The following is a 24,888-nucleotide window of genomic DNA, read 5'->3' as shown; positions in this document are numbered from 1 at the left end:
AGGAGACTCACAAGAAAGAGCAGATAATTCAGAAACTCTTCTGGCAGAAGAGATGGCCAAAAGGAACAAAACTTTCCAAGAAAGTAATTTAATGTCCAATGAATGCATAGGTTCAAACGGAGGAGCTTGAAGAGCCCCCAGAACCAAATTCAAACTCCAAGGAGAAGAAATTGACTTAATAACAGGTTTTATACGCACCAAAGCTTGTACAAAACAATGAATATCAGGAAGATTAGCAATCTTTCTGTGAAAAAAGAACAGAAAGAGCAGAGATTTGTCCTTTCAAGGAACTTGCAGACAAACCTTTATCCAAACCATCCTGAAGAAACTGTAAAATTCTCGGAATTCTAAAAGAATGCCAGGAAAAAATGATGAAAAAGACACCAAGAAATATAAGTCTTCCAGACTCAATAATATATCTCCCTAGATACAGATTTACGAGCCTGTAACATAGTATTAATCACAGAGTCAGAGAAACCTCAAGCGTTCAATCTCCATACCTTTAAATTTAAGGATTTGAGATCCTGATGGAAAAAAGGACCTTGAGACAGAAGGTCTGGTCTTAACGGAAGAGTCCATGGTTGGCAAGAAGCCATCCGGACAAGATCCGCATACCAAAACCTGTGAGGCCATGCTGGAGCTACCAGCAGAACAAACTAGCATTCCTTCAGAATTTTGGAGATCACTCTTGGAAGAAGAACTAGAGGCGGAAAGATATAGGCAGGATGATACTTCCAAGGAAGTGACAATGCATCCACTGCTTCCGCTTGAGGATCCCTGGATCTGGACAGATACCTGGGAAGTTTCTTGTTTAGATGAGAGGCCATCAGATCTATTTCTGGAAGCCCCCACATTTGAACAATGTGAAGAAATACCTCTGGGTGAAGAGACCATTCGCCCGGATGCAACGTTTGGCGACTGAGATAATCCGCTTCCCAATTGTCTATACCTGGGATATGAACCGCAGAAATTAGACAGGAGCTGGATTCCGCCCAAACCAGAATTCGAGATACTTCTTTCATAGCTAGAGGACTGTGAGTCCCTCCTTGATGATTGATGTATGCTACAGTTGTGACATTGTCTGTCTGAAAACAAATGAACGATTCTCTCTTGAGAAAAGAGGCCAAGACTGAAGAGCTCTGAAAATTGGACGGAGTTCCAAAATATTGATCGGTAATCTCACCTCCTGAGATTCCCAAACCCCTTGTGCCGTCAGAGACCCCCACACAGCTCCCCAACCTGTAAGACTTGCATCTGTTGAAATTACAGTCCAGGTCGGAAGAACAAAAGAAGCCCCCTGAATTAAACGATGGTGATCTGTCCACCACGTCAGAGAGTGTCGTACAATCGGTTTTAAAGATATTAATTGAGATATCTTTGTGTAATCCCTGCACCATTGGTTCAGCATACAGAGCTGAAGAGGTCGCATGTGAAAACGAGCAAAGGGGATCGCGTCCGATGCAGCAGTCATAAGACCTAGAATTTCCATACATAAGGCTACCGAAGGGAATGATTGTGACTGAAGGTTTCGACAAGCTGGTATCAATTTTAGACGTCTCTTGTCTGTCAAAGATAGAGTCATGGACACTGAATCTATCTGGAAACTCAAAAAGGTTACCCTTGTCTGAGGAATCAATGAACTTTTTAGTAAATTGATCCTCCAACCATGATCTTGAAGAAACAACACAAGTCGATTCGTATGAGATTCTGCTAAATGTAAAGACTGAGCAAGTACCAAGATATCGTCCAAATAAGGAAATACCACAATACCCTGTTCTCTGATTACAGACAGAAGGGCACCGAGAACCTTTGTAAAAATTCTTGGAGCTGTTGCTAGACCAAACGGTAGAGCCACAAACTGGTAATGCTTGTCTAGGAAAGAGAATCTCAGAAACTGAAAGTGATCTGGATGAATCGGAATATGCAGATATGCATCCTGTAAATCTATTGTAGACATATAATGCCCTTGCTGAACAAAAGGCAGGATAGTCCTTACAGTTACCATTTTGAATGTTGGTATCCTTACATAATGATTCAATATCTTTAGATCCAGAACTGGTCTGAAGGAATTCTCCTTCTTTGGTACAATGAAGAGATTTGAATAAAACCCCAGCCCCCGTTCCAGAACTGGAACTGGCATAATTACTCCAGCCAACTCTAGATCTGAAACATATTTCAGAAATGCTTGAGCCTTCGCTGGATTTACTGGGACACGGGAAAGAAAAAATCTCTTTGCAGGAGGTCTTATTTTGAAGCCAATTCTGTACCCTTCTGAAACAATGTTCTGAATCCAAAGACTGTGAACGGATTTGATCCAAATTTCTTTGAAAAAACGTAATCTGCCCCCTACCAGCTGAGCTGGAATGAGGGCCGCACCTTCATGTGGACTTAGAAGCTGGCTTTGATTTTCTAGAAGGCTTGGATTTATTCCAGACTGGAGATGGTTTCCAAACTGATACCGCTCCTGAGGATGAAGGATCAGGTTTCTGTTCCTTGTTGTGACGAAAGGAACGAAAACGATTATTAGACCTGAATTTACCTTTAGATTTTTTATCCTGTGGTAAAAAAGTTCATTTCCCTCCAGTAACAGTTGAAATAATAGAATCCAACTGAGAACCAAATAATTTATTACTCTGGAAAGAAAGGGAAAGCAGAGTAGACTTAGAAGACATATCAGCATTCCAAGTTTTAAGCCATAAAGCTCTTCTAGCTAAAATAGCTAGAGACATATACCTGACATCAACCCTAATGATATCAAAGATGGCATCACAAATAAAATTATTAGCATGTTGAAGAAGAATAATAATGCTATGAGAATTATGATCTGTTACTTGTTGCGCTAAAGCTTCCAACCAAAAAGTTGAAGCTGCAGCAACATCCGCCAAAGATATAGCAGGTCTAAGAAGATTACCTGAACACAAATAGGCTTTTCTTAGAAAGGATTCAATTTTCCTATCTAAAGGATCCTTAAAGGAAGTACCATCTGCCGTAGGAATCGTAGTACGCTTAGCAAGAGTAGAGACAGCCCCAGATGGTGAGAGCCGTAACTCTAATAAAAACAGAAACAGAAACAAAAACAAGAATAAGCACAAGAATAAGAATAAGAATGAGAACAAGCATAAGATTAAGTCACATCTAGCGAGTGCTTCGATATCCTCGTCTGAACCAAAATCCATTTTGAAGAAAAAACATAAAAAGAAGAAAAACAAAAAAGTGGTGTTCTCCTCTACTGAATTGGACACATCTGATCAAGATTCAGTTTCCTCAGATGATAGTTCATCATCATCTTCTTCTTCTTCCTCTTCCTCTTTGTCTGCCCCTCCCTTACTCTCGTTGCAGGAATCATCACGTGAAGATCAAGGAAGGAAAGATGATGATGTCCGCCCTAAAGCAAGAAAACAAGAGATCCCTTTAGGAAAAGAAAGAGGACGCGCAGAGCTGGATCCAGGAGAAGGAAGAAGAGTTTCAAAGAGGGGGTCAAAGAAGAAATAGCACTCTGTCATTAATTTGTCGGACTTTCAACTTACTGATGATCACATAAATGTTTTATCTAAGGGCTTAGGTTTTGCCCCAACTTACAATTTTTCAGTTTTAACACGCTACTTGATGTTAATAAATTTTTAAGGAAGCTAACGTTGCACAAACATTTCCATAACTCTGATCATTGTAATGAAATTGATGATGACGTATTGTCTGAGGATAGAGAGGTACATCCTATTTCTTTTGATCTCAGTGCCATTGGACCTGATATAAATTTAAGTTCAACTTCGAACTTTGATTTTAAGGATATTTATACTCTGGAACAATTAAAAATTCTGGGAGAAAATGGCACTGAATTCAATGACCTGTGTATACCAAAACCGAAAAAGGCGAGATCTAATTTTTATCCCACTCAATCAAGAGGTTCACATATCAACTTGTTTCAGAAACAAGTGGAGAAAGAAATTGTCCAATTAGGCAATCAGAAGACATATACCAATACTCATGACAACCTTACAATCAAGCAAAAGGCAGCAGTTAAACAATTAGAAAGCCAACAAGATCTGGTCATTCGTACATCTGACAAAGGCGGTAATGTAGTTGTGATGGGCAAGACACAATATATCAATGAGGCATATAGACAACTAAATGATGGAATTACATATAGAAAGTTAGCGTCCAATCCAGAAAGAGAATTTTCTAGGAAGCTTGATAGACTACTTGATGAGGCATTAGCATTGGGCTTTATATCTAAAGAAGAGCACACTTCATTGATACCACCCCATCCAGTGACGCCCGTTTTTCACCACCTACCTAAAATGCACAAGGATCCAGTCAACCCACCAGGTCGCCCAATAATTTCTGGGATTGGTTCATTATTTGAGCCTTTATCTGAGTGGGTTGACTCGGTCTTGCAACCTTTGGTTAAAGGTTTGAGTAGCTACTTAAGGGATTCTTCCCATCTACTCACAATAATTGATAACATTAAATGGGATGCTGACTTTAGGTGGGTGGTGATCGACGCGGTGTCACTGTACTCATGTATACCACATGCTTTGGGTATACAGGCTGTCTGTTTCTTCTTGGACAATTATACCAATTATTCAAGAGAGTTTAAACTGTTCTTTTGTGAGACTGTCGAGTTTTTACTATCCCACAATTATTTCATGTTTAATGGCGAATACTATCTACAAATATGTGGTACTGCGATGGGGGCGAAGTTTGCGCCCTCATTCGCGAATTTATTTGTGGGATGGTGGGAACTCGGCAGCCTCTACAATAGTAATAATCCATTTTTTGAAAATATTTGCACATATATGAGATATATTGATGATCTCATTTTTGTGGTTAAGGGTAACTTTGTCTTTGAAGAATTCTTGAAATATGTTAACAATAATGACCTCAAATTGAAGTTTACTGGTGAGATTCAGGATAAAGAAATACATTTCTTAGACCTTACTTTGTATGGCTCAATAGAAACCAATAGGATCATTACAGATACATTCAGGAAGCCAACATCAGGAAATACGATCTTGCCCGCTACCTCTTGTCATCCTAAGCATTTAATTCAATCAATTCCGAAAAGTCAGTTTCTTAGGCTTCGAAGGAACACAAATTCTGATGATCTGTTTAACCATCAAGCCAATAAACTAATTGACAGACTAATTGCGAGGGGTTACAATCCTGATACATTACATAAGTCATTGGAAGATGTCAAGAGAAATTTTATCCCTTCATCTAGTAAGGGTAAGAAGGAGGCTTTTGACAAAGATGTAGTGATATTTTCTACGGAATTTTCCTTGCAGTTCAATGACTTATGTAATATAATTAAAAAGAACTTACCCATACTTAAAGGGGACAGTGCTTTGGCCAATGTTGTTGACAAGATAAAATTTGTGTCAAAAAAGGCACCTACATTGGGCAAGAAACTTTCCCCCAGTATGGTTAATGATAATGTCAGAGATAAAAGTGTGCAATGGCTTAATAAGAAAGGGACTTTTAAATGCTTGTCAAGGAACTGTCACACCTGCCAGCATATTTCTATGGGAATAAACTTCAATAGTTACTCAACCAAAGGCAATTTTAAGATTGATCATTATGCCAACTGTGGCACTACATTTGTAGTTTATCTCATAGAATGCTCTTTATGCTCAGAACAGTACGTTGGTCAAACTTCACGTGCCCTCAGGTCTAGAATAGGGGAACATAAAAGAGACATAAAAAACTATAATAAAGATTCTAGTGTAGCAAGACACTTTAATGGCATACATTTTACAGATCAATCCAAGTTTACAGTTAAAGTAATTGATGTAGCTAAAAGACCCATTCGAGGAGGTAATATTAATTCTATCCTTTCCAAAAAAGAGCTTTATTGGATATGGAAGCTCAATACTAGGACACCACATGGCCTCAATAAAGAATGGGACATCAGTTTTTTTGTTGATTCCTAAGCCAGTCTAGGAAAATATTTATTTATAAAAACTTATTTCCTTTATGACTATGGATCTTCTGATGCTATTGTTCTGTAATCCCCTTTGGTAGAGTAGCCTGTGTAAGTGTATATCCAATACCTGCATTTATTGTATATGTTTTCACATTAACATGTTATTGAGGTATTAGTGATATCTTATTACCCTTTTGTCTGTTCTTATTTCATGATCAGAGGTTTCATAATATTATTATCTGCTTTCATATTTTATTTAATGATTAATGGTTATGTTTTTGAAACATCTGTGATTTAAAACATCTGTTGTTGTGATCTACAGAAAGATAGTTGCGATGCGCATCATACCATTAATTGTTATGAAAATGGTATTTATAGATATTTCAAGTCTAAATATTACAAATATGAATTAATTGAATACGAGGCCAGTTGCAGAATTGAGTAAACAAAGTACCTATTATTGACACTCACTATACATTAAAGTAAGTGAAAATAAACAATTAAATATTTATCTATGAAGAGTTATAAACTTATCAAATTTGAAAATATATTTAAGGTGTAATAATAGGAATTAACAACAATGTTTTTTCATTCTATTTATCATTGTTTTTATATTTATATCTATAGTGTTTTTTTATCATTGTTTTGTTATTTTTTGTTTCATTATTCTTGTCTTCCTCTGTAATGCACCATTTATACTAGCTCTCTTTGCTTTGAGGGTGTGTATATCTTTGAAAAATTCTGATTGGTTGAAAACCAGTTAAATGGAGCATTACACAGGTGGGGAATCATCCTATGATTAAGTGCTGAATAGCACGAAACATGTCAGGACCTCGCTCCCCTTCTTTGTAAACCCTTTTGCTGATGTGCTGTGCTGTGCTGTACTGCACTAATTTTTTTTGTGTATTTTTTGCGCTTTTAAATTTATAAGAATAAAGACTGTGTTTTTACTCTATCTTCTGGAGTGCTGCTAATCCTTGAACCTGTATTTTATGAAGCCTGCTCGGCTTCCTCCAGCTGGCACCCCGCCACAAGTACATTCCTTCAGACCGGCTTTTTGAGGACTGCAATTGGTTAGCTACCTACACACCTCCTAAGCTGTAGCTACGTCACCCCCTATGCACCGATTCCACTAGAGACAGCCCCATCAACCTTAGGGATTTTGTCCCAAAACTCTAATCTGTCAGACGGCACAGGATATAATTGCTTAAAACGTTTAGAAGGAGTAAATGAATTACCCAAATTATTCCATTCCCTGGAAATTACTTCAGAAAAAGCACTAGGAACAGGAAAAACTTCTGGAATAACTACAGGAGATTTAAAAACCTTATCTAAACGTTTAGAATTAGTATCAAGAGGACCAGAATCCTCAATTTCTAAAGCAATTAGAACTTCTTTAAGTAAAGAACGAATAAATTTCATTTTAATAAATATGAAGATTTATCAGCATCAACCTCTGAGACAGAATCCTCTGAACCAGAAGAACCATTATCAGAATCAGAATGATGATGTTCATTTAAAAATTCATGTGAACAATGAGAAGTTTTAAAAGATTTTTTATGTTTACTAGAAGGAGGAATAACAGACAAAGCCTTCTTAATGGATTCAGAAACAAAATCTCTTATGTTATCAGGAACACTCTGAGTATTAGATGTTGACGGAACAGCAACAGGTAATGGAACTTTACTAAAGGAAATTTTATCTGCATTAACAAGTTTGTCATGACATTCAATACAAACAACAGCTGGAGGAACAGATACCAAAAGTTTACAGCAGATACACTTAGCTTTGGTAGCTCCAGCACCAGGCAGCGATTTTCCTGAAGTATCTTCTGACTCAGTTGCAACGTGGGATATCTTGCAATATGTAATAGAAAAAACAACATATAAAGCAAAATAGATCAAATTCCTTAAATGACAGTTTCAGGAATGGGAAAAAATGCCAGTGAACAAGCTTCTAGCAACCAGAAGCAATAAATAATGAGACTTAAATAATGTGGAGACAAAAGTGACGCCCATATTTTTTTAGCGCCAAATAAGACGCCCACATTATTTGGCGCCTAAATGCTTTTGGCGCCAAAAATGACGCCACATCCGGAACGCCGACACTTTTGACGCAAAAAAAGTCAAAAAATGACGCAACTTCCGGCGACACGTATGACGCCAAAAATAGAAAAAAAAAATTTGCGCCAAAAAAGTCCGCGCCAAGAATGACGCAATAAAATGAAGCATTTTCAGCCCCCGCGAGCCTAACAGCCCACAGGGAAAAAGTCAAATTTTTAAGCTAAGAAAAAATGATTGATTCAAATGCATTATCCCAAATATGAAACTGACTGTCTGAAAATAAGGAATGTTGAACATCCTGAGTCAAGGCAAATAAATGTTTGAATACATATATTTAGAACTTTATTAAAAAAGTGCCCAACCATAGCTTAGAGTGTCACAGAAAATAAGACTTACTTACCCCAGGACACTCATCTACATGTTGAAGAAAGCCAAACCAGTACTGAAACGAAAATCAGCAGAGGTAATGGTATATATATATATATATATATATAAGAGTATATCGTCGATCTGAAAAGGGAGGTAAGAGATGAATCTCTACGACCGATAACAGAGAACCTATGAAATAGACCCCGTAGAAGGAGATCATTGCATTCAAATAGGCAATACTCTCCTCACATCCCTCTGACATTCACTGCACGCTGAGAGGAAAACCGGGCTCCAACCTGCTGCGGAGCGCATATCAACGTAGAATCTAGCACAAACTTACTTCACCACCTCCATAGGAGGCAAAGTTTGTAAAAACTGATTTGTGGGTGTGGTGAGGGGTGTATTTATAGGCATTTTGAGGTTTGGGAAACTTTGCCCCTCCTGGTAGGAATGTATATCCCATACGTCACTAGCTCATGGACTCTTGCTAATTACATGAAAGAAAGGGTGGGCCTCATGGACTCTTGCCAATTACATGAAAGAAAACATAATTTATGTAAGAATTTACCTGATAAATTCATTTCTTTCATATTGGCCAATTCCGCTGAAAAAAAGATTCCACAACCCAAATACCATAGTTTTAATCTTTATAATGAAAAAAACCTGAAATTATAAGCAGAAGAATCAAACTGAAACTTTTCTACCAAAAACTGCTTCTAAAGAAGAGAAAACATCAAAATGGTAGAATTTAGAAAAAGTATGCTAAGAAGACCAAGTTGCTGCTTTGCAAATCTGATCAACAGAAGCTTCATTCTTAAAAGCCCAGGAAGTGGAAACTTACCTAGTAGAATGAGCCATAATCCTCTGAGGCGGGGATTTACCCAACTCCAAATAAGCATGATGAATCAAAAGCTTTAACCAAGACGCCAAAGAAATGGCAGAAGCCTTCTGACCTTTCCTAGAACCAGAAAAGATAACAAATAGACTAGAAGTCTTTCTGAAATCTTTAGTAGCTTCAACATAATATTTCAAAGCTCTTACCACATCCAAAGAATGTAAAGATCTTTCCAAAGAATTCTTAGGATTAGGACACGACGAAGGGACAACAATTTCTCTACTAATGTTGTTGGAATTCACAACTTTAGGTAAAAATTTAAATGAAGTCCGCAAAACCGCCTTATCCTGATGAAAAATCAGAAAAGGAGACTCACAAGAAAGAGCAGATAATTCAGAAACTCTTCTAGCAGAAGAGATGGCCAAAAGGAATAATACTTTCCAAGAAAGTAATATAAATGTCCAAAGAATGCATAGGCTCAAATGGAGGGGCCTGTAAAGCCCTCAAAACCAAATTAAGACTCCAAGGAGGAGAAATTGACTTAATGACAGGCTTGATACGAACCAAAGCCTGTACAAAACAATGAATATCAGGAAGATTAGCAATTTTTCTGTGAAACAGAACAGAAAGAGCAGAGATTTGTCCTTTCAAAGAACTTGCAGACAAACCCTTATCCAAACCATCCTGAAGAAACTGTAAAATTCTAGGAATTCTAAAAGAATGCCAAGAGAATTTATGAGAAGAACACCATGAAATGTAAGTCTCCCAAACTCGGTAACAAATCTTTCTAGACACAGATTTGCGAGCCAGCAACATAGTATTAATCACTGAGTCAGAGAAACCTGACTAAGCACTAGTTCAATCTCCATACCTTCACATTTAATGATCTGAGATCCTGATGGAAAAATGGACCTTGAGATAGAAGGTCTGGCCTTAACGGAAGTGGCCAAGGTTGGCAACTGGACATCCGAACAAGATCCACATACCAAAACCTGTGTGGCCATGCTGGAGCCACCAGCAGTATAAATGAACGCTCTATTATGATTTTGGAAATCGCTCTTGGAAGAAGCACTAGAGGCGGAAAGACATAAGCAGGTTGATAATTCCAAGGAAGTGACAATGCATCCACTGCTTCCGCCTGAGGATCCCTGGATCTGGACAGATACCTGGGAAGTTTCCTGTTTAGATGAGAAGCCATCAGATATATTTCTGCAAGCCCCCACATCTGAACAATCTGAAGAAACACATCTGGGTGAAGAGACCATTCTCCCGGATGTAAAGTCTGGCGACTGAGATAATCCGCTTCCCAGTTGTCTATACCTGGGATATGGACCGCAGAGATTAGACAGAAGCTGGATTCCGCCCATGCAAGTATCCGAGATACTTCTTTCAGAGCTTGAGGACTGTGAGTCCCACCTAGATAATTGACATACGCCATGGTTGTGACATTGTCTGTCTGAAGACAAATAAACGGTTCTCTCTTCAGGAGAGGCCAAAACTGAAGAGCTCTGACAATCGCACGGAGTTCCAAAATATTGATTGGTAATCTCGCCTCTTGAGATTTCCAAACCCCCTGCACTGTCAGAGATCCCCAGACAGCTCCCCAACCTGAAAGACTTGCATCTGTTGTAATCACAGTCCAGGTTGGACGAACAAAAGAGGCCTCCTGAACTAAACGATGGTGATCTAACCACCAAGTCAGAGATAGTCGAACATTGGGATTTAAGGATATTAATTGTGATATCTTTGTATAATCCCTGCACCATTGGCTAAGCATACAAAACTGAAGAGGTCTCACGTGAAAACGAGCAAAGGGGATCGCGTCCGATGCTGCAGTCATGAGACCTAATACCTCCATGCACATAGCTACTGAAGGGAATGACTGAGACTGAAGGTTCCGACAAGCTGAAACCAATTTCAGATGTCTTTTGTCTGTTAGAGACAAAGTCATGGATACTGAATCTATTTGGAATTCTAAAAAGGTTACCCCTTGTCTGAGGAATCAAGGAACATTTTGGTAAATTGATCCTCCAACCATGTCTTTGAAGAAACAACACTAGTTGATTTGTGTGAGATTCTGCAGAATGTAAAGACTGAGCAAGTACCAAGATATCGTCCAAATAAGGAAACACCGCAATACCCCGCTCTCTGATTACAGAGAGTAGGGCACTGAGAACCTTTGAAAAGATCCTTGGAGCTGTTGCTAGGCCAAAAGGAAGAGCAGCAAATTGGTAATGCTTGTCTAGAAAAGAGAATCTCAGGAACTGATAGTGATCTGGATGAATCGGAATATGAAGATATGCATCCTGTAAGTCTATTGTGGACATATAATGCCCTTGCTGAACAAAAGGCAGAATAGTCCTTATAGTCACCATTTTGAATGTTGGTATTCTTACATAACGATTCAAAATGAACAGATTTGAATAAAACCCCAGACCCCATTCCGGAAAGGGAACTGGCACAATTACCCCGAATAACTCCAGGTCTGAAACACACTTCAGGAAAGCCTGCACCTTTACTGGGTTCACTGGAATGCGTGAGAGAAATAAACTTCTCACAGACGGTCTTACCTTGAAACCTATTCTGTACCCTTGAGAAACAATGTTCTGGATCCAATGATTTTGGATTGAATTGATCCACACATCTTTGAAAAATCTTAGTCTGCCCCCTACCAGCTGCGCTGGAATGAGGGCCGCACCTTCATGCGGACTTGGGGGCTGATTTGATTTTCTAAAAGGCATGAATTTATTCCAGACTGGAGAAGGCTTCCAATTGGAAACCGTTCCTTTAGGGGAAGGGTCAGGTTTCTGTTCCTTATTCTGACGAAAGGAACGAAAACGGTTAGCAGCCCTAAATTTACCCTTAGATTTTTTATCCTGAGGCAAGAAGGCTCCCTTCCCCCCAGTGACAGTTGAAATAATAGAATCCAACTGAGAACCAAATCATTTATTACCTTGGAAAGAAAGATAGCAACAAATGCACTTAGCTTTGGTAGAACCGACATCAGGCGGCAGGATTCCAGTAGTAGATTCTGAAACAGGGTCAGCTTGAGACATCTTGCAATATGTAAAAGAAAAAACAACATATAAAGCAAAATTATCAATTTCCTTACATGACAGTTTCAGGAATGGGAAAAAATGCAAACGGAATAAGCCTCTGGAAACCAGAAGCAAAAAGAAATAATGACTTAAGTAATGTCAAAAATCTGGCGCCAAGTATGACGCCCAAATGACAAAATATTTTTTGGCGCCAAAAAGTCTGAAACACGAGCGTCATAGATGACGCAACTACGTGAAAACTCTCAGCGCCAACTAAGACGCCGGAAATGACGTAATTACGTCAACAAAAGTAATTCTCGCGCCAAAAAAGTCTTGCGCCAAAAATGACGCAATAAATTATAGCATTTTGTGCTCCCGCGAGCCTAACAGCCCGCAATTTTGAAAAGAAAGTCAATTTGAAAAATTTTCAGGTAAGAATTTTTTTTTCATATGCATTTCCCAAAATGAAACTGACAGTCTGTAAGAAGGAAATATACTGATTAACCTGAATCATGACAAATATAAGTATAAAACATATATTTAGAACTTTACATATAAAATGCCAAACCATAGCTGAGAGTGTCATAAGTAAAAGAAAACATACTTACCAAAAGACACTCATCTACATAAAGTAGACAGCCAAACCAGTACTGAAACGAGAATCAGTAGAGGTAATGGTATATAAGAGTATATCGTCGATCTGAAAAGGGAGGTAGGAGATGAATCTCTACGACCGATAACAGAGAACCTATGAAATAGATCCCCGTTAGGATGACCATTGCATTCAATAGGTAATACTCCCTTCACATCCCTCTGTCATTCACTGCACTCTGAGAGGAACCGGGCTTCAGCAAGCTGAGAAGCGCATATCAACGTAGAAATCTAGCACAAACTTACTTCACCACCTCCATAGGAGGCAAAGTTTGTAAAACTGAATTGTGGGTGTGGTAGGGGTGTAATTTATAGGCATTATGAGGTTTGGGAAACTTTGCCCCTCCTGGTAGGAATGTATATCCCATACATCACTAGCTCATGGACTCTTGCCAATTACATGAAAGAAAAGTAATTGGAAACATATTCAGAGAAAAACTATTTTATAGTATACTGTCCTTTAAAGTTGGAAACCCTTATTTATCAGAAGAATATAATCAATAGGAGCAGGTAAACTTACTTATCAAATGAAACAAGTTGTTCTTCCTTTTGTTTTTCATCACCCTAAGGAGAAAAATTAAGACACAGAGGAAAAAGGGAAAGAAATTAGCAAAAGAATAATTATATACATATCCCTAATATGTATTTTGAAAACTAACATACAGAAAAACAAAATGCTTTATGCTTACCTGATAAATGTCTTTCTTTTGCGATGTACCGAGTCCACGGTTTCATCCTTACTTGTGGGATATTGTCCTTCCTAACAGGAAGTAGCAAAGAGAGCACCACAGCAGAGCCGTCTATATAGCTCCCCCCCTTAACTCCACCCCCCAGTCATTCGATCGAAGGCCAAGGAAGAAAAGGAGAAACTATAAGGTGCAGAGGTGACTGAAGTTTTCAATAAAAAAAAAATACTATCTGTCTTGATAGACAGGGCAGGCCGTGGACTCGGTACATCGCAAAAGAAAGAAATTTATCAGGTAAGCATAAATTTTGTTTTCTTTTGCAAGATGTACCGAGTCCATGGTTTCATCCTTACTTGTGGGATACCAATTCCAAAGCTTTAGGACACGGATGAAGGGAGGGACAAGACAGGAACCTAAACGGAAGGCACCACTGCTTGCAAAACCTTTCTCCCAAAAATAGCCTCCGAAGAAGCAAAAGTATCAAATTTGTAAAATTTGGAAAAGGTATGAAGCGAAGACCAAGTCGCAGCCTTACAAATCTGTTCAACTCTAGTGGAGTGAGCTGTAATTATTTCAGGAGGCTGCTTTCCAGCAGTCTTATAAGCCAAACGGATGATGCTTTTCAGCCAAAAAGAAAGAGGTAGCCGTAGCCTTTTGACCTCTGCGCTTTCCTTTCTTAGAAGAAGGATTAGGACACAGAGAAGGAACAACAATTTCCTGATTGATATTCCTGTTAGAAACAACCTTAGGAAGGAACCCAGGTTTGGTACGCGAAACCACCTTATCAACATGGAAAACAAGATAAGGCGAGTCGCATTGTAATGCAGATAGTTCAGAAACCCTTCGAGCTGAAGAGATAGCAACTAGAAACAGAACTTTCCAAGATAGAAGCTTAATATCTATGGAATGCATGGGTTCAAACGGAACCCCCTGAAGAACATTAAGAACTAAATTTAGACTCCATGGCGGAGCAACAGGTTTAAACACAGGCTTGATTCTAACTAAAGCCTGACAAAAAGCCCGAACGTCTGGGGCATCAGCCAGACGCTTGTGCAATAAGATAGACAAAGCAGATATCTGTCCCTTTGAGGAACTAGCTGACAATCTTTTCTCCAATCCTTCTTGAAGAAAGGACAAAATCCTAGGAATCCTGATCTTACTCCATGGAGTAGCCTTTGGATTCGCACCAAAAAAGATATTTATGCCATATCTTATGATAGATTTTCCTGGTGGCAGGCTTTCGAGCCTGAATCAAGGTATCTATGACCGACTCAGAGAAACCCCGCTTTGATCAAATCAAGCGTTCAATCTCCAAGCAGTCAGTTGCAGAGAAATTAGATTTGGATGCTTGAACGGACCTTGAATTAGAAGGTCCCGTCGCAGTGGCAGAGTCCATGGTGGTAGAGATGACATGTCCACCAGGTCTGCATACCAAGTCCTGCGTGGCCACGCAGGTGCTATCAAAATCACCGAAGCTCTCTCCTGTTTGATTCTTGCAATCAAACAGGGAAGGAGAGGAAATGGTGGAAACACATAAGCCAGGTTGAATGACCAGGGTACTGCTAGAGCATCTGTCAGTACTGCCTGAGGATCCCTGGACCTGGATCCGTAACAAGGAGGTTTGGCGTTCTGACGAGACGCCATCAGATCCAATTCTGTTGTGCCCCATAGCTGAACCAGTTGAGGAAACACCTCCGAATGGAGCTCCCACTCCCCCGGATGAAAACTTTGACGACTTAGAAATTCTGCCTCCCAGTTCTCTACCCCTGGGATATAGATCGCTGATAGATGGCAAGAGTGAGTCTCTGCCCATCAGATTATCCTGGAAACTTCTATCATCGCCAAGGAACTCCTTGTTTCCCCCTGATGATTGATATAAGCTACAGTTGTGATGTTGTCCGACTGAAACCTGATGAATCCAGCCGAAGCCAGCTAAGGCCAGGCCTGAAGAGCATTGAATATCGCTCTTAATTCCAAAATATTTATCGGTAGGAGGGCCTCCTCCTGAGTCCACAAACCCTGTGCTTTCAGGGAATTCCAGACTGCACCCCAGCCCAGTAGGCTGGCGTCCGTTGTCACTATAACCCACGCTGGCCTGCGGAAACACATTCCCCTGGACAGGTGATCCTGTGACAACCACCAAAGAAGAGAGTCTCTGGTCTCTTGATCCAGATTTATCTGAGGAGATAAATCTGCATAATCCCCATTCCATTGTTTGAGCATGCATAGTTGCAGTGGTCTGAGATGCAATCGAGCGAACGGAACTATGTCCATTGCCGCTACCATAAGTCCGATTACCTCCATACACTGAGCCACTGACGGCCGAGGAATGGAATGGAGAGCTCGGCAGATGGTTAAAATCTTTGATTTCCTGACCTCCATCAGAAATATTTTCATGTCCACCAAATCTATCAGAGTTCCCAGGAATGGAACTCTTGTGAGAGGAATAAGAGAACTCTTTTTCACGTTCACCTTCCACCCATGAGATCTTAGAAAGGCCAACACTAAGTCCATGTGAGACTTGGCTAGTTGGAAAGTCGACGCTTGAATTAGGATGTCGTCTAGATAAGGCCCCACTGCAATGCCTCGCGGTCTTAGGACCGCCAACAGGGACCCTAGCACTTTTGTGAAGATTCTTGGTGCCGTGGCCAACCCGAAGGGAAGAGCCACAAACTGGTAATGCCTGTCCAGAAAGGCAAACCTTAGGAATTGGTGATGATCTTTGTGGATAGGAATGTGTAAATACGCATCCTTTAAATCCACGGTGGTCATATATTGACCCTCCTGGATCATTGGTAAAATAGTCCGAATGGTCTCCATCTTGAAGGATGGAACTCTTAGGAATTGGTTTAGGATCTTGAGATCTAGAATTGGTCTGAAGGTTCCCTCTTTTTTGGGAACCACAAACAGATTGGAGTAGAAACCTTGTCCCTCTTCTGTTTTCAGAACTGGGCAGATCACTCCCATGGTAAAAAGGTCTTCTACACAGTGTAAGAACGCCTCTCTTTTTGTCTGGTTTACAGACAATTGAGAAAGATGGAATCTCCCCCTTGGAGGAGAATCTTTGAAATCCAAAAGATACCCCTGGGTTACAATTTCCACGGCCCAGGAGTCCTCAACGTCTCTTGCCCAGGGCCTGAGCAAAGAGAGAGTCTGCCCCCTACTAGATCCGGTCCCGGATCAGGGGCTACCCCTTCATGCTGTCTTAGTGGCAGCAGCAGGATTTTTGGCCTGTTTACCCTTGTTCCAAGCCTGGTTAGGTCTCCAGGTTGGCTTGGATTGAGCAAAGTTCCCCTCTTGCTTTGCAGCAGGGGAAGAGGAAGCGGGACCACCCTTGAAGTTTCGAAAGGAACGAAAATTATTTTGTTTGGTCCTTGTCTTATTTGACTTATCTTGGGGAAGGGCATGACCCTTCCCCCCCAGTGATGTCTGAAATTATCTCTTTCAGTGAAGGACCGAATAGGGTCTTACCTTTGAAAGGGATGGTCAAAAGCTTAGATTTTGATGATACATCAGCCGACCAGGACTTAAGCCATAATGCTGCTAACTTAGCGAGATGAAAAGCGGCGTCTGTAATAAAAGAATTAGATAGCTTAAGAGGCTTAATTCTGTCCAGAATATCATCTAGTGGGGTCTCCACCTGAAGAGCCTCTTCTAGAGCCTCAAACCAAAAGGCAGCAGCAGTGGTTACAGGAACAATGCACGCTATGAGTTGAAGAAGAAAACCTTGATGAACAAAAATTTTCTTTAGGAGACCCTCTAATTTTTTATCCATAGGATCAATGAAAGCACAACAGTCTTCAATAGGTATAGTTGTACGCTTAGCCAGAGTAGAAATAGCTCCCTCCACCTTAGAGACCGTCTGCCATGAGTCCCTCATGGTGTCAGATATGGGAAACATTTTCTTAAAAACAGGAGGGTGAGCGAACGGAATACCTGGTCTATCCCACTCCATAGTAACAATGTCCGAAATCCTCTTAGGGACCGGAAAAACATCAGTGTAAACAGGAACCTCTAGATATTTGTCCATTTTACACAATTTCTCTGGAACTACAATAGGGTCACAATCATCCAGAGTCGCTAAAACCTCCCTGAGCAATAAACGGAGGTGTTCTAGCTTAAATTTAAATGCAGTCATATCTGAATCTGTCTGAGGGAGTAACCTTCCTGAATCAGAAATCTCTCCCTCAGATAGCAAATCCCTCATCCCTACCTCAGAACATTGTGAGGGAGTATCGGATACGGCAACTAAAGCGTCAGAAGGCTCAGCATTTGTTCTTAACCCAGAGCTACTGCGCTTCCCTTGCAACCCTGGCAGTTTAGATAAAACCTCTGTAAGGGTAGTATTCCTAACTGAGGCCATATCTTGCAAGGTGAAAGAATTAGACGCACTAGAAGTACTTGGCGTCGCTTGTGCGGGCGTTACTGGTTGTGACACTTGGGGTGAACTAGATGGCAAAACCCGATTTCCTTCTGTCTGAGAATCATCCGATGCCAAACTCTTATAAGTCAAAATATGCTGTTTGCAATTTATAGACATATCAGTACAAGTGGGACACATTCTAAGAGGGGGTTCCACAATGGCTTCTAAACAAATTGAGCAATGAGTTTCCTCAATGTCAGACATGTTGAACAGGCTAGTAATGAGACAAGCAAGCTTGGAAAACACTTTATTTAATGAAAAAAACCCACAATTTTCAAAAACAGTACTGTGACTTTAAGAGGAAAAAGAGACATACACAAACTGCAAAAATGCTTAAAATGCCTCAAATTTTCCGAAATTTTTACTGTACACAAACTAAGTTATAGTAAGATTGCACCACAAATATCTAAGCAATATACCCCCAAATGAAAAAAACGGATTGACAAATGTCTAAAACCGGTAAAAAAAAACCTGTCTGCACATTGCCACAGCTCTGCTGTGGCCTTACCTGCCCTTAGGGAATAATTCTGTGGGAATAAAGCTTCGATTGGGCCCCAGAAGAGTACCAGGACCTCTGGAGACTTGCTTGCTGCTTGCCTGCATCAACTAAGTGCGCAACTGAGGCGCGAAAATAGGCCCCGCTCCTCTCACTCGATGTTGCTGGGGCCTACACAAAAACCTTTTTTTGAAAGCCATGTGGGTTATAAAAACCCTTAAATAAACCAAGTGTACCCTCAAACATATGTCCCATAAAACACAAACGTTTGCCCAATATATTATACACAAACTGAGTGCCCATGAGATTAGCCCTGTATGTAAGCTAGTAATGCCTCTTATATAACTAGGATTACTGCTTACCCTTCCCCTAATGGGGAAACTGGCAGCCTTTCTGAGTTAACACAGTCTCTGCAGAAAAAATGACTGAACATACCTCATTGCTGTATAGCAAGAAACCGTTCCTCACACTGAAGTTTTCCTGTACTCCTCAGCTTCTGTGGGAACCTTAGTTACAAATGCTAAGATCATCATCCTCCAGGCAGAAATCTTCATCTATGTCCTGCCTGAGAGTAAATAGTACAACAATCATACATATACATCTGTTGCTAAAACACTCATTTAGTGACAGCCCTTAGGCAGAGGTATATACGACAACCGGTACCATTTAAAAATAATAAACTCTTGATTGAAGATAAAATAAAAACTAACAGTTTAACACCTCTTCTCTTTACCCTTCCAGCTTAGAGCCAGCAAAGAGAATGACTGGGGGGTGGAGTTAAGGGTGGGAGCTATATAGACAGCTCTGCTGTGGTGCTCTCTTTGCTACTTCCTGTTAGGAAGGACAATATCCCACAAGTAAGGATGAAACCGTGGACTCGGTACATCTTGCAAAAGAAATGTAATACAATTTAGATTAAAACACATTAACAAAAGAATTTCAATGAATGGCTATTGGCTTGTCATGGCAGCCTTGCACCAATGAAATGACCCCTCAAGTGACCTAGCATCAGCCTGCGTCTGTGTGTTAGGCTCCCCTGTGCATGCTCCTAGAAGTTTTTACTTCCCAGTAATAGTAATGGTAATACTTTAAAGTCACTGAGCTTTATTAGTATAACCCATTATACAGACAATGTCGTCTATGGAGGTATCATGGCTTTGTGCTGGATTTTATACAACTGTTAGCAATGGGTGTGGCTGAAACACAAACTCAAAGAATAGTAGGGGTTTCCACACACATTTGGCTAATTATTCAGGACAAATGGAATATGTTGTATAATATTAGCTGTGTTGTGCGCCATCTGCTGGAAAAAATATATATAGCAAGCTAATAAACGAGATTTGGGGTCAGACCTCTTTGGTGTCACAGAACACAGTAGTACCACTCCCTTCTATCTCAACTTTCATACTGGAAGGAGATTAATGAATAATAATGCATCTTAAAGTGTCAGTAAACCTTAAAAATAATGTTATATAATTCTGCACATAGTGCAGAATTATATAACATTATATTAGCCAAACTTTGTAAAACCTAATATACCCTTTTAATTTTTTTAAAAAATGGCTGTTTTGCAGACCCGCTCTCTGTGCTCTTCTGAGCGGGTCTGTTTGTTTCACACCGCGCATCGGGCCAGCTGTATAGTCACAGCCCGGCCCAACCGCGCCATTATACACAGTGGAGCTCTCTCCTGCTGTCAGACAGAGCAGGAGTGAGCTGCACTTAGTGTTATGGCGCGGTCGGGCCGGGCTGTGACTATACAGCTGGCCCGATGCGCTGTGTGAATATAACAGACCCGCTCAGCAGAGAGCAGAGAGCAGGTCTGTAAAACAACATTTTTTAAAAAAATTAAAAGGGTATATTAGGTTTTACAAAGTTTGGCTAATATAATGTTATATAATTCTGCACTATGTGCAGAATTATATAACATTATTTTTGAGGTTTACTGTCCCTTTAAGTGAATATTCTGGTCACATTCTTGTTCTAAATGTCTCTATTAAACACCAAAAAGCATAATTAGTCCCAAAACTGCAAAATGAGTTAAAAATATTTTTGCTCTTATTTCTTAGAATCTTTTGCATGTCTGTACGCTCAGTGCACCGGTCTTTATCAGTACTTATTTATCTAGCATCGAACAACAGCTATGTTCTGCCATGTGCTTTCTGCAAATGTAATATTTACCATATAAAATAGTCTTTACATAGTAATGAATGTATTCCATCGATCTGTACAACATAACAGAATTTTAATTGCAATCAGTACATATAGTTTAGGATTATACTTTTTCCAGTTCCTATTTACAGCTTCATTAAAAAGGGACAGTAAGCACATTGTAATTACAAGACATTTCTATTGTGTTACTATAGCATAACATATCAGCCAAGACTAAATATTTTTAAAACAAACATACTATTTTACTGCAATTAATGTTTCAAAAGCCAAACTCCACCCACCATTTGCCTTATTTGGAGGAGCCAATCTGGGCCTTAGTCTGCAGACAACAAGGGTAGCTACTGTCATAAAGTTATAAAATGTACTGTTTTGCACTTATCTGATAAATCCAAGTATATTGCAAAGTTGTTTGGTTTTGCATAACTAAACATTTTATGTAAATATCTCAAGGTGTTTACAGTCCCTTTAAAAGGGACACGAACCCCCCCAAAAAATCTAATGATTCAGATAGAGCATACAATTTTAAACAACTTTCCAATTCACTTCTATTATTTAATTTGCTTCCTTCTCTTGTTATCCTTTGCTGAAAGGTTTATCTAGGCAAGTTCATGAGCAGCAGAGAACCTAGGTTCTAGCTGCTGATAGATACATACATACATACACACACACACATATACACACACCGATTGTCATTGGCTCACCTATGTGTTCAGTTAGAAACCAGTAGTGCACTGCTGCTCATTCAACAAAGCATACCAAGAGAATAAAGAAAATTGATAAAAGGAGTAAATTAGAAAGTTGCTTAACATTGCATGCTCTATCAGAATCATGAAAGAAAACGTTTAGGTTTCATATCCCTTTAATAGGCAACTAACTAAACGTAGATGTATATGATAACATGTAATTTACATTCGCATGAATAATTGCTATAAAAATACCTGCTGGAGCGAGGAACAGCTGTGGGAATCACGTCTTGTTCCCAAAGGTATGAACAAGCTATCTGCAAGTGGTTCCTGAAGAAGCAGTGCAGTTTCCCTGAGCAAGCAATGGGGCCATGCACGCTATTGGCTTGCATTATCTGCCAGTCATGTCACAAATGGCATCTTTGGTAGGTACAGGGCATAGATAGGTCATTCTGTGCATTACAGCCTGCTGCAGCAACAAATGAAAACTCGCTAGGAATGATTGATAGCAAAGTGTGTGTGTGAGGGGGGAAGCAGCTTCTTTATAAAAAACTCCAAAACCAAGATTAAAGTGGCTTTCAGATTGCTGCACTAGTTCAATAGTAATTAATGCAGTTATTTGAAACCTCAAATTTCAACAACTTTACAATTTACTTCCATTTACAAAATATGCATAGTCTTTTTATATTTACACTTTTTGAGTCACCAGCTCCTACTGAGCATGTGCAAGAATTCACAGAATATACATATATATGCATTTATGATTGGCCGATGGCTGTCACATGGTACAGGAAGAGTAGAAATAGACATAACTGACATCTGTCAGAAAAAAAAAAAAATTCTACTCATTTAAAGTTCAGACAAAGTGCTATTGCTTATTTGTTGATTATGCAAACCTTCTATATTTACTGGTCCTTTAATGTTACCTGGTGTATGGATATGCATTGCTATATACAACTTTAAATGTTTACCTTGCTAAATTGTGCATACACCTTTAAATTGGTTTAAGCTAAATTAATGTTTTGTTATAAAAACTGAAATCTTTAAAGGGACATGAAACCCATAATTCAGATGGAGAACACAATTTTTAAAAAAAGTTTCCAATTTACTTCTATTATGAAATTTGCTTCATTCTCTTGTTATTCTTTGTTGAAGAGATATCTAGATAGGTAGCATGCACATGCCTGCACTACATGACAGGAAATAGTGCTGTCATCTAGTACTCTTGCTAATGTATAACATTGTTGCAAAACTGCTGCCATATAGTGCTGCAAACACGTGCACACTCCTGAACTTACATCCCTGCTTTTCAATAAAGGATAAACGAGAAAATGAAGACAATTTGATAATAGAAGTAAACTGGAAAGTTGTTTTTAAATTGTATATCCCTTTAAAACACCCTTTAGATCATAAGAAATATCAGAAATAATATATCACATATCAGACCCACATTATAGTCTTAAACTTACCGACAGACGGGAACCAGCTCTGGCCCGAGCTACAACCTCCTTCTCCTTCTCGGATACTTTCCTCTGAATAGCTTGAAAGTTGTTGAGTGCAGCAGAAAAATCATTCATAAGACGCTCTTTCTGAATCTTCTGCTGGCGCTAAAACAAAATGGGAGGAGTCAATTAAAATCCATAGAGATCTGGAGGAGGTGCCTGCAAAAAATGTATACTCTTACTGATGGCAGTAAACGGTATACTGCTAGCCAATCACAAGGCAACATGGAGTAACTCATAAGAGTGCAAATTTCTCTCATGCATATCAGATATGAGTTTTCTTGATACTTTTACCTATTTTTGAGCTGACACTTCATGCTCAATACCCAGAGCTACAGATCTCCCAATATATATTTTGTGCTTCCCCTTAATATTACAATTTGAATGTTTCTATAGAACAAATTTTAATCAATAACTTTTTAATTTATTTATACAATTGTTTGCCCTAAGTACCATATATATTGAAGTATCAAAATGATCAAGGACTCCTCTTTGATGCATAAATGATGTGTTATATATCATTTACTTTCTTCATAAAAGGGTTAAAAGAACTAGTTCCAGTATCCTACAGCTGTATAACACACACATATTTATATATAATGAAGCTGCTGCTGAGCTGCTCGTGCACTCTGATTTCCAAAAAGGAAATCTGAGGCAGAAAGTCAATGCGCATGTGCATGTTTCACACATGCACATTTTCCTACAAAGTTCCACTGCTCGTTAGTACAAAATGCTGTCTCTGCAGCTTGCCGCTCTACATATAAACAATGAAGCTCGTGATTTATTGTTTACATTAGAGCAGCTGACAAGACTATGCGCATGCGTTTTTGTGCTACTGTCGGGAGCTCTAATCACTGGCTACGTAGAGAGTGGTTTGGACCATTCTCTATGTCACTACACTACAGAAACAGTAAGAAACATATTTATAAAATAAATAAATAGTTCAGTGGTTTTCATACCCATGCTTTGTAACTCTACATTTTACCATCACTTTAAGACCTTCCCTATATATGGCACTTAAGTACTACAGCTGAAAAATATTGTAACCATCCCAAATATTTTACACTCCGAGTCATTCCACTTTATTATCAAGTAACATTTCGTCATAAACCATTTCCCACATTCTGGGCTTTGATTAGCTATTTTGTAATCTCAATCCATTCTTACTCCAGTTGTTTACTTAAAGGGACATTCCAGCAAAAATTGAAATCCACATGGATGCATTTCAGTTTTGAATAGAAGCATTTTTATAATATACATCTATTAGCAAAAATGCTTCTAATAAAAAGTTATAGCTGTTTCAAATGTGTATTTAAAGGGGCATTCCAGTCAAAATTTAAATGTACATAGATGAATTACATCTTTATATAGAAACATATTTGCACTATACATGTATTGACAAAAATGCTTCAAGTAAAAGTTATCACTGTTTTAGTGTTAACATTTTTCTCTGCACGTGCATGTGAAACATAGCTAGATATTCTCAGTGCACATGTATTTTAAATACTGCAGCTGCTCAGAGCACTAGTGGGGCTTGTTTCATGTTAGCAATTAACATTTTGAGTCAATACCAGATGGTACAAGTACCTTAGGCTCTTTGAGCAAGGGCTGTGTTTAAAATGCTGGTGCACGGTGCATACTTAAATACACTTTTGATACAGCTATTTCTTTTGTTAGAACCATTTTTGTTAATACATCTATATTACAAACATGCTTCTATTCAAAATTGAAAAATATCCATGTGGATTGCAATTTTGGCTGGAATGTCCCTTTAAGTATGCAACGTGCACCAGCATTTTAAACACAGCACTTGCTCAGAGAGCCTAAGGTGTTTGTATCATCTGGTAATGACTCAATTTGTTAATTGCTGACATGATACAAGCCCCACTGCCACTCTGAGCAGCTGTAGTACATAAAATGCTGGTGCACTAAGGGAATATCTAGCTATGCCTCACATGCAGAGAAATATGTTAACACTAAAACAGTGATAACTTTTACTAGTAGCATTTTTGCTAATATATGTATATTGCAAATATCTTTCTATATTTTG

The 24,888-nt window shown here is 39.2% G+C and overlaps 1 protein-coding gene across 1 annotated transcript in view; it reads right to left on the bottom strand.

Moving 5' to 3' along the window:
- Nucleotides 1-24,888, bottom strand: part of STX12 (syntaxin 12) — a 78,930-nt gene that overhangs the window by 24,590 nt on the left and 29,452 nt on the right. Inside the window, exons 4-5 of the mRNA XM_053707092.1 lie at nucleotides 22,806-22,943; nucleotides 13,400-13,443 (exon numbers count right to left, since the gene is read on the bottom strand). Coding sequence (XP_053563067.1) covers nucleotides 13,400-13,443; nucleotides 22,806-22,943 — 182 coding nt within the window. The remainder of the gene's footprint in view (nucleotides 1-13,399; nucleotides 13,444-22,805; nucleotides 22,944-24,888) is intronic.

Source organism: Bombina bombina, chromosome 3 (assembly GCF_027579735.1).
Source record: "Bombina bombina isolate aBomBom1 chromosome 3, aBomBom1.pri, whole genome shotgun sequence".
Lineage (NCBI taxonomy): Eukaryota > Metazoa > Chordata > Amphibia > Anura > Bombinatoridae > Bombina > Bombina bombina.
The sequence above is the reverse complement of the archived record's forward strand: the minus strand, read 5'-3'. Positions and strand labels throughout refer to the sequence as shown.